This window comes from Rana temporaria, chromosome 9, assembly GCF_905171775.1.
Source record: "Rana temporaria chromosome 9, aRanTem1.1, whole genome shotgun sequence".
NCBI lineage: Eukaryota > Metazoa > Chordata > Amphibia > Anura > Ranidae > Rana > Rana temporaria.
The window spans coordinates 13339317-13358306 of NC_053497.1; the positions used below are offsets into that span (position 1 = coordinate 13339317).

The window sequence follows — 18990 nt, forward strand, 5'->3', positions numbered from 1 at the left end:
CCTTGCATCATTTAGCTCTATCCTCCCAGCCTTCCTGTCCCCGCCCCCTTTCATTCATTTTAATTTCAATCATGGGGGGAGGAGCTTTGCACAGGGAAGGTTATTGGTTATTCTTCATAAATGATATCACGGCTTTATTTCTGCACGGGACATATTGGAAGTTACATTACCTCCACCCATCCAGGTGGGGGGGGGAGGGGCATATACTTTACATTGAATATATTATCCATCGAAGAATTATGGACCCCGCGGATTCCAGACTTTTTTTTCATCAATTCATGACACCTGTGATGTCATAGTGGGGGGCGGATTTATTTACCGGCGGTGGAATTTTGTTTTTTATTTATCCTCAGCCAGGAATTTGTAACGTTTTTGATTGTTGTCTTTTTATTTTGAGTTAATAAACAAAATAATAATAATAATAATAATAGAATTTTTTTTATATATATGTTTGATCATTTGGTACGTTCTACATATAATATTTTTCACATGCAGAGGCACTATTCCTCCCACTGACACCAATGATGGGACACTATTCCTCCCACTGATACTAATGATGGGACACTATTCCTCCCACTGATACCAATGATGGGACACTATTCCTCCCACTGATACCAATGATGGGACACTATTCCTCCCACTGACACCAATGATGGGACACTATTCCTCCCACTGACACCAATGATGGGACACTATTCCTTCCACTGATACCAATGATGGGACACTATTCCCCCCACTGATACCAATGATGGGGCACTATTCCTCCCACTGATGGGACACTATTCCTCCCACTGATACCAATGATGGGGCACTATTCCTCCCACTGATACCAATGATGGGACACTATTCCTTCCACTGACACCAATGATGGGACACTATTCCTCCCACTGATACCAACGATGGGACACTATTCCTTCCACTGATACCAATGATGGGACACTATTCCTCCCACTGATACCAATGATGGGACACTATTCCTCCCACTGATACCAATGATTGGACACTATTCCTCACACTGATACCAATGATGGGACACTATTCCTCCCACTGATACCAATGATGGGGGACTATTTCTCCCACTGATACCAATGATGGGGGACTATTCCTCCCACTGATACCAATGATGGGGGACTATTCCTCCCACTGATACCAATGATGGGGCACTATTCCTCCCACTGATACCAATGATGGGACACTATTTCTCTCACTAATACCAATTATGGGACACTATTCCTTCCACTGATACTAATGATGGGACACTATTCCTCCCACTGATACCAATGATGGGACACTATTCCTCTCACTGACACCAATGATGGGACACTATTCCTCCCACTGATACTAATGATGGGACACTATCCCTCCTACTGATACCAATGATGGGACACTATTCCTCCCACTGATACCAGTGATGGGACACTATTCCTCCCACTGATACCAATGATGGGACACTATTCCTCCCAATGATGGGACACTATCCCTTCCACTGATTCTAATGATGGGAAACTATTCCTCCCACCGACACCAATGATGGGACACTATTCCTCTAACTGCGTCGTGACCCCAAATTTCCCCTAAAGGTTTAATGCGACTTCAATCCAATCACCAAAGAACGTATGAGAGTTTCTTGTTGAGAAAGTCGTTCAGTAGAAGTCTATGGGGATCGGCTGAGTAGGAGGAGCCTGAAGGAAGCAAGATTGGCATCAGGGGCGGCATATGAAAAAAAATTGACATAAACTTTGGTAAATCTTTATTTCCTTCCCCGGAGACAGACGGGATGAACTCCGTGGTGACCGCCATGATTTTGAAATGGGACGTCCAATAAGGCGTGATGGTCAGGTGACCACTGAGCCCCGCCCACCTTCTTATGGGGAACGTCATTGTAAAATGAGTTTTATCTCCGAAGGATCCATCTCAGCAGCTTCCAAGGCTTCCCACAGACGTTGGACGGTGGCCTTGCGCCCCATGTGCTGCTTCCACTTCACCAGTCCCTCCAGGACCTGCGAGTGCAGGTTGCCCGGATGTTGTACTTTACACCTGTAGAGGTCGCTGTGCTCCAGTCCTAGGTGACCCAGAACCTGCTCCCATTCCGCTCCCAGTTTCCCTGCCAGAAGGTTCAGTTGCCGGTCGTTGGGACAGTTCTGTAGGAGGTTGGCGGGCAAGGCCGGTACCGGAGGAGGGCGCGTTGGGCAGCGCAGCTTCAAGTTCTCCTGGACCCAAGGGAACTCGGCCAGCGAGGCCAAGAAAACGTCAAAGGCCTTGGGCCCCCGGGTGGGCAGGATGTCCAGGAGCCTCATGGCTCTTCTCTGACTGGTGGCCTGTCCACATATGTCCTCCAGCTGCTCGCGGGTGATGATCCCTTCCTGGAACAGATACTGGGGGACCAGGCCGTCCGCCACGGCGTGAGAACACAACTCAACACGGAGGCCTCTGAGGAGCTCCCTGTGTATGGAATCCATCCTGCACCTGTGTGAGAGGGAATTTATTACTATACATTCCACTGATACCAATGATGGGACACTATTCCTCCCACTGACACCAATGATGGGGCACTTCCTCCCACTGACACCAATGATGGGACACTATCCCTCCCACTGACACCAATGATGGGACAATATTCCTCCCGCTGACACCAATGATGGGACACTATTCCTCCAACAGACAGGTCTTTTTAAAACTTTAGGGCCTCATTCAGACAGATATAAAAAACAAATAATAATTCTGCGGCTCTGTATTATTATTACATCAATTATATTTTAAAAAAAATACAAGCAGTGCAGTGTGAATGTGGGATGTGGTCCCAAGGGAGGGGGAGAGACAGGAAGTGAAGTGAAATCTCTTCAATGGGGACACAGATGGCAAAAAAAAAAAGATAAAAAAGGAAATTCAGGGACTTGCTCTGGCTGAATTAAAAAGCAAAGAAAGCAATAGCAGCAAAAGTGAGAAATTCAGACAAAGAAAAAAAAACATTTAGAAGGGAAATGGAAGGAAAAGGTAAGTGAACCAACAATGCACTAGCTTAAAGGAACATATTTAGAAAATAAAAAACAAACCTTTACAACCCCTTTAAATAAAATACTACTTCTATGACTACTAATAACAATAATGAAAAATAATAATATTTACAGTAATAATAATATTTGTATTAGTAAATATTAATAAATAAAATACTACTAATAAGTTAACACAAAGGAAAACAATAATATTTATAATAAAAATATTACATTCACAACAATAATAAAACAATTATCATCTGATCACTCCAGGCCTGCAGACTAAATGACAGCTTCCTGCATCACGAACTGTCTGAGCCCCCCCCCCCCCCCCCCCCAAGCACAGTGATTGGTCGGGAACGTATGGGAATAGCCGCATAGCCCTGAATTTATAAGATCATATTTTGCACACAAACACACCATACCCGTCCTTCCTGCTGTCACACTTTGTATTTGGTAACTTCCTGTCTCCCAGAATGCACTGCAAAAGGGCAACAGGTCATGTGCTCAGAGCAGAGTCGGCCATCTTTAACACTGGCATTGTGAAAATGGTGAAAAGGGGAGCTCACTAGAGACACTCTGTAGACGTCTGTCTCTCTGTAGCACATCGGAGGAACACCAAACAGACGATAACATTGTCGTTTCTACGATTTCCCCAAATCGGACGCACGCGTCAGTGTTAATAATGAAAGCGACGACAAAAGGGCATAATGACGTTGCTGCAACTTCCGGCAGCTCCAGTTTAACCACTTAAGACCTGGACCTTTAGGCAGCTAAAAGGACCCGGCCAGTTTTTGCGATTCGGCACTGCGTTGCTTTAACTGACAATTGCGCGGTCGTGCGACGTGGCTCCCAAACAAAATTGACGTCCTTTTTTTCCCCACAAATAGAGCTTTCTTTCAGTGGTATTTGATCACCTCTGCGGTTTTTATTTTTTGCGCTATAAACAAAAACAGAGCGACAGTTTTGAAAAAAAAAATCTATGGCCCGGATTCAGATACAATAGTGTATCTATCGGCGGGCGTAACATATCTCAGATACGTTACGCCGCCGTAAATTAGGGCGCGAGTTCCGTATTCAGAAAGAACTTGCGCCCTAAGGCGGCGTAACGTATGTGGTCCGGCGTAATCCCGCCTAATTCAAATGTGGATGATGTGGGCGTGTTTTATCTAAATTAATTGTGACCCCACGTATTTGACGTTTTTTTACGAACGGCGCATGTCCCGTCCGTGAACGTTTCCAATTGCGCATGCTCCAAATTACGCCGCAAACTGTCAATGCTTTCGACGTGGACGTAATTTACGTACAGACGTATTCGCGAACGACTTACGTAAACGACGTAAAATATGACGCTGTTCGTACGTTTCCGACGTCCATACTTAACATGACTTACCCCTGCTTTATGAGGGGTAACTTTACGCCGGAAAAAGCCTTACGCAAACGACGTAAAAAAAATGCGCCGGGCGGACACAGGTTTCTGAATCGGCGTATCTACCTAATTTGCATATTCGAAGCGGAAGTCTAGGGAAGCGCCCCTAGCGGTCAGCGTAAATATTGCACCCTAAGATACGACGGTGTAGGAGACTTACGCCGCTCGTATCTAGGCAACATTGAGGCGTATCTGATTCTATGAATCAGACACCGAGAAGCGACGGCCCGCACTCAGAGTTACGACGGCTAACTGCTTTCTGAATCCAGGCCAATATTTTTAACTTTTTGCTATAATAAATACCCCCCAAAAATATATAAAAAAAATGTTTTTCCTCAGTTTAGGCCGATACGTATTCTTCTACCTATTTTTGGTAAAAAAAAAAAAATCCCAATAAGCGTTTATCGATTGGTTTGCGCAAAATGTATAGCGTTTACAAAAGTAGGGGATAGTTTTATTGCATTTTTATAAAAAAAACATTTTTTACTACTAATGGCGGCGATCAGCGTTTTTTTTCGTGACTGTGACATTATGGCGGACACTTCAGACAATTTTGACACATTTTTGGGACCATTGTCATTTTCACAGCAAAAAATGCATTAAAAATGCACTGATTACTGTGAAAATGACAATTGCAGTTTGGGAGTTAACCACAAGGGGGCGCTGAAGGGGTTATGTATGACCTCATCTGTGTTTCTAACTGTAGGGGGGTGTGGCTGTAGGTGTGATGTCATCGATCCCTATATAAAGGGAACACAAGATCGATGACGGCGCCACAGTGAAGAACGGGGAAGCTGTGTTTACATACATCTCTCCCCGTTCTTCAGCTCCGGGGACCGATCGCGGGACTCCAGCGGCGATCGGGTCCGCGGGTCCCGCGGTCACGGAGCTTCGGACCGGGTTGCGGGCGCGCACCCTCTACCCACGGCTGGGCACTTAAAGAGGAAGTACCTGTACGTGCTTGTGCCCAGCCTTGCCATTCTGCCGACATATATCTGCAGGAGGCGGTCCTTAGTTAATGAAATGCCTTCAATGTAACGTAACCTGTTTTTCTTATTTTCACAGAATCATCTGGCCTTTGTTATGGAGTATGTGAGCGGAGGAGACCTCAATCCCCTAACAACTTCAGCTCCAGTTCCTCTCCTTAACCACTTCCATACCAGGCACTTACGCACCTTCCCGCCCAAGCCAATTTTTAGCTTTCAGCACTGTCGCACTTTGAATGGCAATTGTGCGGTCATGCTACACTGTACCCAAACAAAATTGGCGTCCTTTTCCCCCCCCAAATAGAGCTTTCTTTTGGTGGCATTTGATCACCTCTGCGTTTTTTAATTTTTGCGCAACAACTAAAAAAAGACTGAAAATTTTGAAAAAAAAAACTACGTTTTAATTTTTTTCTGTAAATTTTTTTGTAAATAAGTAAGTTTTCTCTTTTAATTACGGGCACTGATATGGCGGCACTGATGGGCACAGATGAGATGGCACTGATGGACATCGATGAGGTAGTACTGACGGGCACAGATGAGGTGGCACTGATTGGCGGCGCTGGTATGCGGCACTGATGGGCACTCATAGGCGGCACTGATGGGCACACATAGGCGGCACTGATGGGCACTCATAGGCGGCACTCATGGGCACTCATAGGCGGCACTCATGGGCACTCATAGGCGGCACAGATGGGCACTCATAGGCGGCACAGATGGGCACTCATGGGTGGCACAGATGGGCACTGATAGGTGGGCACTGGGCATGGATGGGCACTGTGGGGTGGCACTGATGGACACTGTGGGGCGGCACTGATTTTCCCATGTTGCCAGTCAGTGCCCATTTGTGGGCACTGATTGGCATCTTTTTTTTTTTCAATCTTTTTTTTTTTCCCCAAAAATGTTTTTTTTTTTTGCCCTTCCCTGGTCCAGGGTGGGCTTCCCTGGTGGTCCAGTGTGGCGATCCGAGGGGGGGCTGCGCTGATAAACAATCAGCGCGAATCCCCCCTGTCAGGAGAGCCGCTGATCGGCTCGAGTGAGGAAGAGCCATCAACGGCTCTTCCTGTTTACATCGTGATCAGCCGTGATTGGACACGGCTGATCACGTGGTAAAGAGTCTCCGTGAGAGACTCTTTACCGAGATCGGTGTTGCGGGGTGTCAGACTGACACCCCGCAACAACGATCACCGCGATGCAGCGGCTCAGAATCCTGAGGACATCATATGACGTCCAGTCAGGATTCTACAACCACTTTGCTGACGTCAATATGTCATTGGCGGGCGGCAAGTGGTTAATAGTACAATAGTAAGGACATTTCAAATCGGCATTTTTTTTTTTTCTCCGTACTTACCTTTATATCCGGATTTTGTCCAGGGCTTCCGCGTTCTGATGACCCCGGGACTGGGCGTTCCCATCCCAGCCTCAGGGTTCCGATGACTGCGGGACTGGGCGTTCCTATCCTTCCGTTGGATGATTGACGGCTTGTGAAACAGGTGACCTGTAGCACAACGCGCGTCACCAGATTTACGGAAATAGCCGAGCTAAGAGTCGGCACTATACGGCGCCTGCGCCCGCCGCGTAGAGCTGACTGCGCAGGCGCAGTATAGTGCAGACTTGCAGCTCGTCTATTTCCAGACATCTGGTGACACGCGTGGTGCGACAGGTCACCTGTTTCACAAGACGTCAATCATCCAACGGAAGGATAGGAACGCCCAGTCCCGCAGTCATCGGAACCCCTTGGACAACATCAGGATATAAAGGTATGTACAGAGAAAAAAAAAAAAAACGACCTGCCGAAATGTAATATCCTTAGTATGCTGGCTCTGCTAGATGTAATTTAAAACTTTTTTTTTTGGGTGAACCCCCGTTTTAAGGCAAGTTTGATTTCGGGGTCACTTTGGAGTCGGGGGAGGCTGACCACCGAGGACAGGCAGTGATCTAGCCAGGCCCCTCCAACTGATCCCGTCCATCCATATTCCTATGTACTATAGGAAGAAGTCACTTTACCAGTAACTGGTCTGTTATGATTTTTGATGCCAATCAATTCATTTCTTTCTCCACCAGAAACTTACAGCGGAAATTATTTGTGGCCTGCAATTCCTGCACGCCAAAGAGATTGTTCACAGAGATAGAGAAGGGCAGCACAGTGGTGTAGTGAGTAGCACTTTCACCTAGCAGCAAAAGGGTTGCTGGTTCGAATTCCGACCACGACACCATCTGCCTGGAGTTTGCATGTTCTCCCTGTGCCTACGTGGGTTTCCTCCGGGTCAGGGGTCAAGTCCTGGGAAAAAAAGTGTGGGAACTCCCACCCAAGATCCACTCCTCCACCAAAAAAAAAAAAATGATATGCTCATATGCATAATTACTAGACCACGTTTTTTTTCTTTTTTGATCCACTGTACCTTAGTAAACCTTTATGTTACTGTCCGCTTCCTGTATATGGATTCATCGGGTAGTGTGCTCCTGGGAACAATGACAAAAGCTCCCAGGAGACATTGCGGCATCAAGGAAGTGACGGAATACCCGCACACTACCCGATGAATCCATATACAGGAAGCGGCCAGTAACATAAAGGATTACTAAGGTTCGCCTGCCCCTGACAGTGACTTGAGCTGGGCATCGCCGCTTAGTGAAGGATTGGCTCGGGCGGCTCGGCTGCTCTAGTCCTGCAAAGGGAACTGAGTTCCTGCTGTGAAAAAAGTGCAGGAACTCCGTTCCCACGTGTTCCCGCAGGACTTGAGCCCTGCTCCGGGTACTCCGGTTTCCTCCCACACTCCAAAAGACATGCTGTTAGGTAAATTGGATCTTGTCCAAATTGGCCCAGTATATCTGTGTATGACTGTGTCCCATGCGTGTCACAATCCTACGGGGTAAAAGGACCGCACCAGCCACGCAGACTCTGGCAGGAAAAAGCGCCCAGAGGCGATTCAGTTCGCATGAGTAGCGCTATACAAGTCATTTATTCATTCAGATATGAAGCCGGGAAACATCCTCTTAGACAACGCCGGCCACGCAAGCATCGCGGATTTTGGATTGTCAGTGAAGGGAGTCACCGAGTCCAAGAGAATTACAGGACGTGTGGGGACAACAATCTACATGGCTCCAGAGGTAAGTATGAGCCTGATATCAGACTTTATTATAACATTTATCAAGTGTCCTGTCATTGGCGTCAGCGGGAGGAATAGTGCCCCCCGTCATTGGCGTCAGCGGGAGGAATAGTGCCCCCCGTCATTGGCGTCAGCGGGAGGAATAGTGCCCCCCGTCATTGGCGTCAGCGGGAGGAATAGTGCCCCCCGTCAGTGGCGTCAGCGGGAGGAATAGTGCCCCCGTCAGTGGCGTCAGCGGGAGGAATAGTGCCCCCCGTCAGTGGCGTCAGCGGGAGGAATAGTGCCCCCCGTCAGTGGCGTCAGCGGGAGGAATAGTGCCCCCCGTCAGTGGCGTCAGCGGGAGGAATAGTGCCCCCCGTCAGTGGCGTCAGCGGGAGGAATAGTGCCCCCCGTCAGTGGCGTCAGCGGGAGGAATATTCCCCCCCCCGTCAGTGGCGTCAGCGGGAGGAATGGTGCCCCCCGTCAGTGGCGTCAGCGGGAGGAATGGTGCCCCCCGTCAGTGGCGTCAGCGGGAGGAATGGTGCCCCCCGTCAGTGGCGTCAGCGGGAGGAATGGTGCCCCCCGTCAGTGGCGTCAGCGGGAGGAATGGTGCCCCCCGTCAGTGGCGTCAGCGGGAGGAATGGTGCCCCCCGTCAGTGGCGTCAGCGGGAGGAATGGTGCCCCCCGTCAGTGGCGTCAGCGGGAGGAATGGTGCCCCCCGTCAGTGGCGTCAGCGGGAGGAATGGTGCCCCCGTCAGTGGCGTCAGCGGGAGGAATGGTGCCCCCCGTCAGTGGCGTCAGCGGGAGGAATGGTGCCCCCCGTCAGTGGCGTCAGCGGGAGGAATGGTGCCCCCCGTCAGTGGCGTCAGCGGGAGGAATGGTGCCCCCGTCAGTGGCGTCAGCGGGAGGAATGGTGTCCCGTCAGTGGCGTCAGCGGGCGGAATGGTGCCCCGTCAGTGGCGTCAGCGGGCGGAATGGTGCCCCGTCAGTGGCGTCAGCGGGCGGAATGGTGCCCCGTCAGTGGCGTCAGCGGGCGGAATGGTGCCCCGTCAGTGGCGTCAGCGGGCGGAATGGTGCCCCGTCAGTGGCGTCAGCGGGCGGAATGGTGCCCCGTCAGTGGCGTCAGCGGGCGGAATGGTGCCCCGTCAGTGGCGTCAGCGGGCGGAATGGTGCCCCGTCAGCGGGCGGAATGGTGCCCCGTCAGTGGCGTCAGCGGGCGGAATGGTGCCCCGTCAGTGGCGTCAGCGGGCGGAATGGTGCCCCGTCAGTGGCGTCAGCGGGCGGAATGGTGCCCCGTCAGTGGCGTCAGCGGGCGGAATGGTGCCCCGTCAGTGGCGTCAGCGGGCGGAATGGTGCCCCGTCAGTGGCGTCAGCGGGCGGAATGGTGCCCCGTCAGTGGCGTCAGTGGGCGGAATGGTGCCCAGTCATTGGCGTCAGTGGGCGGAATAGTTCCCAGTCATTGGTGTCAGTGGGCGGAATAGTGCCCAGTCATTAGCATCAGTGGGTGGATTAGTGCCCCGTCATTGGGCAGAATAGTGCCCTGTCATTTTATGAAATAAAATGCAAATAAACCACAGAAGAAGAATTCCATAGATCACTCATAACTTTATTGATGCAGAACATCAGATAACACCTCTTGGATTGGGTCCTCAGTCCGCCATTGGTCGGAAGGTAATATTCGGCCTTCTCTGGGACTTGCTAGAACCGGTTGTGCTGGAGGTAGGTGCAGTGTCCTCGTCTGAAAGTCAAACATACAAGGAATACAGTTGTCAGATCACAGTTGTCATTAAGCCCTTATCTACCAAGGTACGTTTATAAACATTGTGGTCTTCAAGGGATGGAAGCAAGCTCATGCCTTCTTCCATAGCTGTGGGCTTGGTGTTGACCTTTTTTTCAGCCGATGATTGGCTTGCAAGTAAAAAAGGATCAAGGCAGATCCAAAAATCGCCCAATCACGTTTGTGGGACTTTGAATGTGTCACCTCCCCACCACCAAGTTTCCCGGGCTCTCCCATTACTCCAGGACTGCAGTAAACACACTCGATATTGAGAACATGGAGATCATTGAACATCGGTTCCCTGATTCCCCCTTCGACTGATCAACTCAGAAGCAACATTTGATTCAGGGGAGCAGCTAATCAAGTACAATCTGTGCTTGGTTAGCTGCAGTGGAGGGCAACAAAGACATTGGGAGTCTAATAGACCCCTGATGCCTTCATACCTGCCCATGCTACGATATAGGAGGCTTATTAAGTTAACCACTTCAGCCCCGGAAGATTTGGCTGCTCAATGACTGGGCCATTTTTTGCGATACAGCACTTTGTCGCTTTAACCAACAATTGCGCGGTCGTGCGAAGTGGCTCCCAAACAAAAATTACGTATTTTTTCCCCCACAAATAGAGCTTTCTTTTGGTGGTATTTGATCACTTCTGCGGTTTAATTTTTTTGCGCTATAAAACAGAAAAGAGTGAAAAGTAAACAAACAAATAAAATGGTTTTACTTTTTGCTATAATATCCATATTAAAAAAAAAAAATCCTCAGTTTAGGCCGATATGTATTCAACATATTTTTGGTAAAAAAATAAAAAATAAAATCGCAATAAGCGTATATTGATTAGTTTGCGCAAAAGTTGTAGCATCTACAAAATAGGGGAAAGATTTATGGTATTTTAATTTTTTTAATTTTTTTATTAGTAATGGTGGCGATCTGCGATTTTTATCGGGACTGCAACATCGGCTGCTTTTGACACATTTTTGGGACCATTGGCATTTATACAGCGATCAGAGCTATAAAAATGTACCGATTACTGTATAAATGCCACTGGCAGGGAAGGGGTTAACACTAGGGGGGTGATCAAGGGGTTACATTTGTTCCCTCGGTGTGTTCTAATTGTAGGGGGGAGGGGACTGACTAGGGGAAGAGATTACATTGTATGAACACACAATCAGTCGCCTCGCCCCTGAGATAACCGAGATTTGTGTGTTTACACACACACACACACACATCCTCGTTCTCACTCTAACGAGCAATTGCGGGTGCCCAGCAGTCATCGCGACCACCAGGCACTCGCATCGGCTCCCGAGACACACTTCGGGCATTGCATGTACAGCTACGACGGCTCGCGCAGGGGAGCCAGCCTGCCGCAGTACAACTGCGGCGACTGGTCTGGAAGCGGTAAAATAAAAAGTTATAATAAAATGAATAAAATAATCCTCCCTTCCCAGTACACATCTAAATGCAAACACAGCTTAGGGTGCTTATACTATGCAAAACTGCACCATGCATGCAAGGCAGTGAACCTTGACACCCCAGGGGCTAGATTCATAAAGCCTGCCGTAAGTTTGTGCCCGCCGTAACTTAGTGAGGCTGGGGCTGGATTCACAAAGAACCTGCGCCCTAAGTTACGGCGGCGTACATCTGCCGGCGTAAGTGCGCCGAATTCAAATTCTGAAGAGGTGGGCGTGTTTTATGTAAATAAAACATGACCCCACGTAAATGACGTTTCTCACGAACGGCGCATGCGCCGTCCGTGAACGTATCCCAGTGCGCATGCTCCCAATCACGTCGCAAATAGTCAATGCTTTCGACGTGAACGTAATTTACGCTAAGCCCTATTCGCAAACGACGTAAAATTTTCAAAATTCAACGCGGGAACGACGTCCATACTTAACATTGGCTACGCCTCATATAGCAGGAGTAACGTTACACCGGAAAAAGCCTTACGCAAACGATGTAAAAAAATCCGCCGGGCGCACGTACGTTTCTGAATCGGCGTATCCAGCTCATTTGCATATTCTACGCTGAAATCGACGGCAGCGCCACCTAGTGGCCAGCGTAAATATGCAACTAAGATACGACGGCGTAAGAGACTTACGCCAGTCGGATCTTAGCCTAATTTCGGCGTATCTTGCTTTCTGAATACAGAAAGAAGATACGCCGGCGCAGCTTTGAATTTATGTGGCGTATCTATAGATACGCCGGCGTAAATTCCTGCTGAATCTAGCCCCAGATGTTTTGGAACTACATTTCCCTCAGCACTGTAGTTGAGAATGATGGGAAATGTAGTTCCATAACATCTGGGGTGCCAAGGTTTACCAATCACTGATGTAAGGCATCACCGTGAACCTCGGAGTGAGAGCAATAATTCTAGAGCCATAGTTCATGGTTAACTTTAAGGCTGCATTCACACCTAGGCGTACAAAATCGCGGCGTTTTGTCCCACGAATTGCGGCGACAAATTGCAGCGTTTTGTACTGCGATTTGCGGCGACAAAACGCCGCGATTGTGAATGCAGCCTCACCCCCTCTATGGAGATGGTTCACATCTCCTATGCCGAACGCCGAAAGCCGCCTGAAAAAAAGGTCCAGGACTTTTTTTCAGGCGGCAGGCGTACGGCGTTCGGGGTGGAGATGTGAACCATCTCCATAGAGGGCAATGTGTTTTCATCCCTCCAACGTCTCGGGGCTGCTGCGGCGTCACACTACAGGCGATAAAACGCCTAGGTGTGAATGGGGGCTAAGGCAGGGGGTTTCAAATTGGTGGCCCTCCAGCTGTCGAGAAGTCCCATCATGCCTCTTGCCTGTGGGAATCATGCTAGTAATGGTCAGCCTTGCAATGCCTCATGGGACTTGTAGTTTTGCAACAGCTGGAGGGCCACCAGTTTGAGACCCCCGGCTATAAGGATAGCCTGTAAAAGCTTTTAAAGCGCCACCTATTGACCATTTTGAGTATAGTGTTTTATCATAAGTGTGCGCATTTATGAGAATTGACATGTTTTGTATCCATTTACTCAATAGAACCTCATCTTTTATACTTTACCAAAAAAATAAATAAGTGTATTTTGTGTATGTGCAATAAAATATATATTTTTTTGTTTGGATTTTTGCATTTGATGAATGGTTGTGCAAGTATCATGCGACAAAAACAAAACAACTGCCACCATTTTATACTATAGGGCAGTGATGGTGAACCTCGGCACCCCAGATGTTTAGGAACTACATTTCCCATGATGCTCAACTACACTGCAGAGTGCAGGAGGATCATGGGAAATGTAGTTCCAAAACATCTGGGGTGCCAAGGTTCGCCATCACTGCTATAGGGCCTCTGCTCTTAGAAAATAGAATTGATTTGGAGGTTTAAAGTCATTTTATAGCAAAAAAAAATTTTTTTTAACATGTGTGCATACATTTAAAAAAAATAGCGATCAGGAAATACGATGGAAAGACACTTCAAATTGAACCCTTGGATCCAAGACAACCTACCCTTGCAGTGGGCCTGGACTGTAAGGGTTAAATACTCGTTTTGGTCTAGAGGTGCAGGGGTAAGGTGTAATACTTTATCCCCCCTCTTATTCTAAAGCAGTCAGAGTAGAAAAGCCTGTCCCCTGCCAGCATGCAGCAGAGAATGAGTCTTTATCTCTGTGTAGAAGCAGCGGTCTCTTGTGGTCTCTCCCGGGCCGATGATACTCCTGTGCTGGGCCCCATCAGTTCAAGAGGGGGAGTTTGGCCCCTGCTGAGCAGAAGGGCCGGCTGTACCCCCTTATTGCAGACCCCGGCCCTCTTTTGCCACCTCCTGCAGCGCTGCCATCTTCTTTCTCCTTCCGGCAGCACTGCAGGGGGGATTGGTCCTAGCGCATGCGTCCCTTCTATCTGGGGCCCCCCCATGGGTGCTCTATTCCCCCCACAGCACTGGCAGCTTCCCCCCTTCTTCCTCCCTATGGCTGCACTGCAGGAGGATTGGAACTAGCGCATGCGTCCATTCCATCTGGGGCCCCCCTGGGTGCTCTATCCCCCCACAGCACTGGCAGCTTCCCTCCTCTCCCTCTGGCTGCACTGCAGGGGGATTGGTCCTAGGGCATGCGTCCCTTCCATCTGCCGTCTGGACCCCCCCCCCCCCCCCGCGTGCCCTATTCCCCCCACAGCACCGGCAGCTTCCCTCCTCTCCCTTTAGCTGCACTGCAGGGGGATTGGTCCTAGCACGTTTACCCCTTCTATCCGCTGTCTGGACCCCCATGTGCCTCTTTCCCCCATAGAGCTTCTGGCTTCGCTCTCCCGCTGGTAGCGGCTATGGGCACACATGGGGGAAATGTCAGGATGAAGCAGGGGAAGGGGACAGTGAATATGTCATTTGCTGACCCCTTCCTTTTCTTGAATCAACACAGTGAGGTATCAGTACCAATCGCTCCTGTGTCATAGTAAGCCGTGTTTACTAAGCTTCAGTTTGTGAATGAGCAGGAAGCCTCAGGGTGCTTCCTATTCATTCATCTGTGCAGCCAAGGCTGTAAAGAGAGGGACTAATAAATCTATAAAAGAATGGAGAGGGCGCACCAACTTTGCGCATTTCCCAAGTAATATTAATTAAAATTAAAAAGAAGGAAACATACTCACAAACAGGTGTATTATAAACCGTATCAGAGTCCACAATGGACAAAAAGCAAGCAGGTCACCAGGCCTGTGTCCAACACCCAGGAGGACAATCTAGATGGCTGACGGGTTTCGAGGGGGGCCCCCTCTTCTTCAGAGCCCAGGTCCTCCGGCATGTTGGACACAGTCCTGATGACCTGGTTGCTTTTTGTCCAATGTGAACTCTGATATGCTTTTATAATCCACTTGGTTTTTTATTTTTTATTTTAATACTACTTGGGTAGTACACAAGGTTGGTGCGTTCCCTCTTCATTCTTTTACAGTGTTTTCATTGGGTATCCCCGACCCTTGGAGGGCAGCAAGGCCTGTGCATGTACTGGGAGCCATTGGAATTCCAGGCTTCTTCTTATATTGTCATCGCACTCAGGGCCGGCCTTAGGTGTTCAGGCGCCCTGTGCAAGCTAATCCTGTGGCGCCCCCCCCCCCCCCCCATCTTCACCCCTCACCCCCTGGTCACCTAAACATACACAAAAAGGAAAAAAATGCCACCGCGGGTGTAATACAATCGCGGAGGGGGGTGCCGGTCTGACCCCCCCCCCAGTGTGTGGTACCCGGGGGCGGCTCGCCCCCCCTTAGTACGCCTCTGGGTGGCCGCACGGCGCCCCTGTTGCCCATGGCGCCCTGTGCGGCCGCACAGCTCGCACACCCCAAAGGCCGGCCCTGATTGCACTACTGTTGAATGCAGGAGATTGTTTGACACTGATAACCATGTCCTTAGTCACTTTTGGCAGGAAGGGGCCCCTGTCAGGCTGTATTGGGCCCCCATAATTTAAAACAGGGCCCTGAGTCTCTGTCTACAGGAGGTCCATCGTGGTCATTGCTAGGTCAAACCTACAACCCTGCGATAAGAAAAGCTCATGCTTCCTGCTGATTGGAGAACTCTAGCTCTGACTCAGCAGGGGGTGTGTTAGTAGGGTTGCCACCTGTCCAGGATTCACCCGGACAGTTCGGGTTTGGGATCTTGTGTCCGGGTTTCAGTCTGCCTGAAACCCGGACACATGATTTAGACTGGGCTGTGGCTCCCCAAGTAACTGAGGTAGTCACACAAAAATCTGTTGCCATTCGGGAGATGCGGGCCGCTGTCTGGGGGCAGGTTTGGCATCACTGAGGGGGAGCCACGATGTCAGCAAGAGCAGTTTGGCCACACCCACTGTTTGCCGCAGCGCGCTGCAATACCACTGTCCTTGAGGCACCTAAAGGTGCCCCAGGTCTTTTATTATCCTATTGTGTATACTACGAAAAAAAACGTGCCCTGTGCCGCTAAAAAGTGTTCGGGTTTGGCTCGAAGAAAAGGTGGCAACCCTATGTGTTGGACCTCTGTAGAAAGACCACTGCTTCCACACACAAGGGACAAGGATCCTTTTCTGCAGCATTGCTGGCAGGGGGAGGGGGAAGACTTTTTTTACTCAGGCTGTGGCTGCTTTAGAATGAAAACAAATATTACAGACTCTGCATACATTTAGGGTTCAATCACACCAGTGGGCGAAGTAGACGGCGCCCGCTGGTGTGCTTTGTGAAGGAAGTGGTTTATACAGCACTACTGGTAGACTTATTCTTACCTGCAGACCTTGGTGGTACATTCTAGCCCCTGCTGGCAAAACGCACCGACGGGTTTGTTACCAACTGCCCTCCAAAAGGGGGTCATTCTGGGTCCTCGTGGCTGGGGCACTTGGGGCCAACCGCTCCTTTCTTCTGGCAGAGGGCATTTTCTTAAAAACAGTTCATGGTAAGTGCAGGTGGGTTGTGGATAAACCTTCAATAAAAGAACACCAAAGGTAATATCAGAAGATTCCGTATAGCGCCAATATATCTAGAGGACAAGGTAAGAATTTTAGTAACAAAATATATTGCGCCTTCCCCAAGTGTACATTTATACCTCGCCCCAAAGGTAACATCACACGCTCAATGTTTTATAGAGGCCTAATAGAGCATCAATCTTTTGACGACGCTGCCCTCTAGTGGTTTCTTAAAGTAGATGCAAATCCTAAGGGCTTGTTCACAACATCGACGTTTCCCAACGCAAGAACAAAGGTAATTTGCCTTATGTCCCATCACATAAGGGTTAAGGTTCTACTGCACTGCACTGAAACAAAGTAGGACAGGTTGGATTTTTCACCGTTCCTTCTGACATGTTGTAATGCATCAAAGCACCCTGCAGAGCATAAGATTTACATAGATTACAAAAAAAACAAAAAAAACATTGTGTTTTGTTTTTTTCAGCAGCTCAATGAACCAAACACCTCCACCTTTGCAATATATATATATATATATATATATATATATATATATATATATATATATATATTATATATATATTAATAAAAATAAATAATATTATTATTATGTAATTTTACAGACAAACATTTTAGCCCAGGGGTTCTCAATTATGGGCCATGGCCCTCCGCTTCCCTCCCACCAGGGTCTCCAGTTTGCTGAAGATCCTCTAACCCCCCCCCCGAAGGGACCTCCCAGCTACCATTCTGCCCCCCCCCCCCCCAACCTTCCATAGTGGACCACAGAACCCCCCTAAGCCCCCACAGTGCCCCAACCTCCCATAGTGGACTGCAGAACCCCCCTCAGCCCCCACAGTGCCCCTGCCCCCCCAACCTCCCATAGTGCTCTCCAAACTTCCAAAGTGCCCCCTCCCAGCTCTCAGCAGCACCTTCCAGTCTCCCACAGTGCCTCTTCACTCACCAACTTCCCACAGAGCCCCTTAGCCCCCACGATGATCCACAATTTCCCATAGTCGCCCAACCCCCTATAATGCCCCCCCCCCCCCCAACTGCCTGTAATATAAAGGGGTCCAGTGGTGCAGGGTGCTATGTAAAGGGGTCCAGAGCTGTGGGGTGCTGTGTAATGTAAGGGGCCCAGTGGTGTCAGCTGCTGTATAATATAAACTGGTCCAGTGGTGCTGGGTGCTATGTAGAGGGGGGCCCAGAGCTGTGGGGTGCTGTGTAATGTAAGGGGCCCACCAATGGTGCAAGCTGCTGTGTAATATAAAGGGGTCCAGTGGTGCAGGGTGCTATGTAAAGGGGTCCAGAGCTGTGGGATGCTGTGTAATGTAAGGGGCCCAGGCTCACAGCGTAAACTGTGCCCACCTGTCCAGTGCCACATCTCATCTATATTGTGTTGGCACAGTTGATAAGATATAAAAACAAAATTCACTGCAAAACATAATAGTAGTAATTTGTCTGCCAGGGTGTCTTTGCCTCACAGGGTAAACTGTGCCCACCTGTCCGGTGCCACATCTCATCTATATTGTGTTGGCACAGTTGATAAGATATAAAAATAAAATTCACTGCAATACATAATCGTAGTCATTTGTCTGCCTCACAAAGTAAACTGTGCCCACCTGTCCAGTGCCACATCTCATATCTGGTGGCATAGTACAACTAAACTAAGCTAAAAAAAAAAATGACAGGCAGAGGCAGGCCACCCCGCAGGGGCCGTCGTGGTCATGGTGCTGTGATTCCCTTTGGCCCTAGAATAATGCCCAGTGTTCAGAGGTCACGTACCCTGAACTCGAAAAATCAGAGTTTGGTCTGTCACTGTGAATCCTAACCCTATTACAGACAGGGTTAGGGTAACAGACTGTAACCCTAACCCTATCTGTAACCCTAACCCTGTCTGTAACCCTAACCCTGTCTGTAACCCTAACACTACCCGATCAATACAACATCATACCTGATGTTTTAAAGCACGTTATTCCAAACAATTTATGAATGTTAGGTGATTTATGCCCTTTATGGATTAAAAACGGACTCTGCGACAACTACGTAATTTTCCATGGGAGTTTTGACATGGATCCCCCTCCGGCATGCCACAGTCCAGGTGTTAGTCCCCTTGAAACAACTTTTCCATCACTATTGTGGCCAGAAAGAGTCCCTGTGGGTTTTAAAATTCGTCTGCCAATTGAAGTCTATGGCGATTTGCCCAGGTTGGCCGTTCAAACATTTGCGGAAGTTCGCGTTCGCCAACCGAAAATTTTAGGTTCGCGACATCACTACCCCTGATTTAGCCAAAATCAATGTTCATCCCAACCAAATACTGAAATGTCCCATTTCAGTGAATCAACCC

At 49.0% G+C, this 18990-nt stretch overlaps 1 protein-coding gene across 3 annotated transcripts; it reads right to left on the reverse strand.

Annotated features, from left to right (window-relative positions):
• Window positions 1-1733: 1733 nt before the first annotated feature.
• Window positions 1734-3486, reverse strand: LOC120914407 (death domain-containing protein CRADD-like). Of its 3 annotated transcripts, none has more exons than XM_040325104.1 (2): window positions 3419-3486; window positions 1734-2466 (listed from the first exon to the last, which is right to left on the reverse strand). In XM_040325104.1, the coding sequence occupies exon 2, from the start codon at window positions 2457-2459 to the stop codon at window positions 1878-1880; it is 582 nt and encodes a 193-aa protein (XP_040181038.1). In that variant the 5' UTR covers window positions 2460-2466; window positions 3419-3486; the 3' UTR covers window positions 1734-1877. The 3 variants fall into 3 exon arrangements, with proteins under 3 accessions (XP_040181038.1, XP_040181039.1, XP_040181037.1); XM_040325105.1 differs by having other exon boundaries at window positions 3414-3440; XM_040325103.1 differs by lacking the exon at window positions 3419-3486 and adding an exon at window positions 3225-3317.
• Window positions 3487-18990: the final 15504 nt, after the last annotated feature.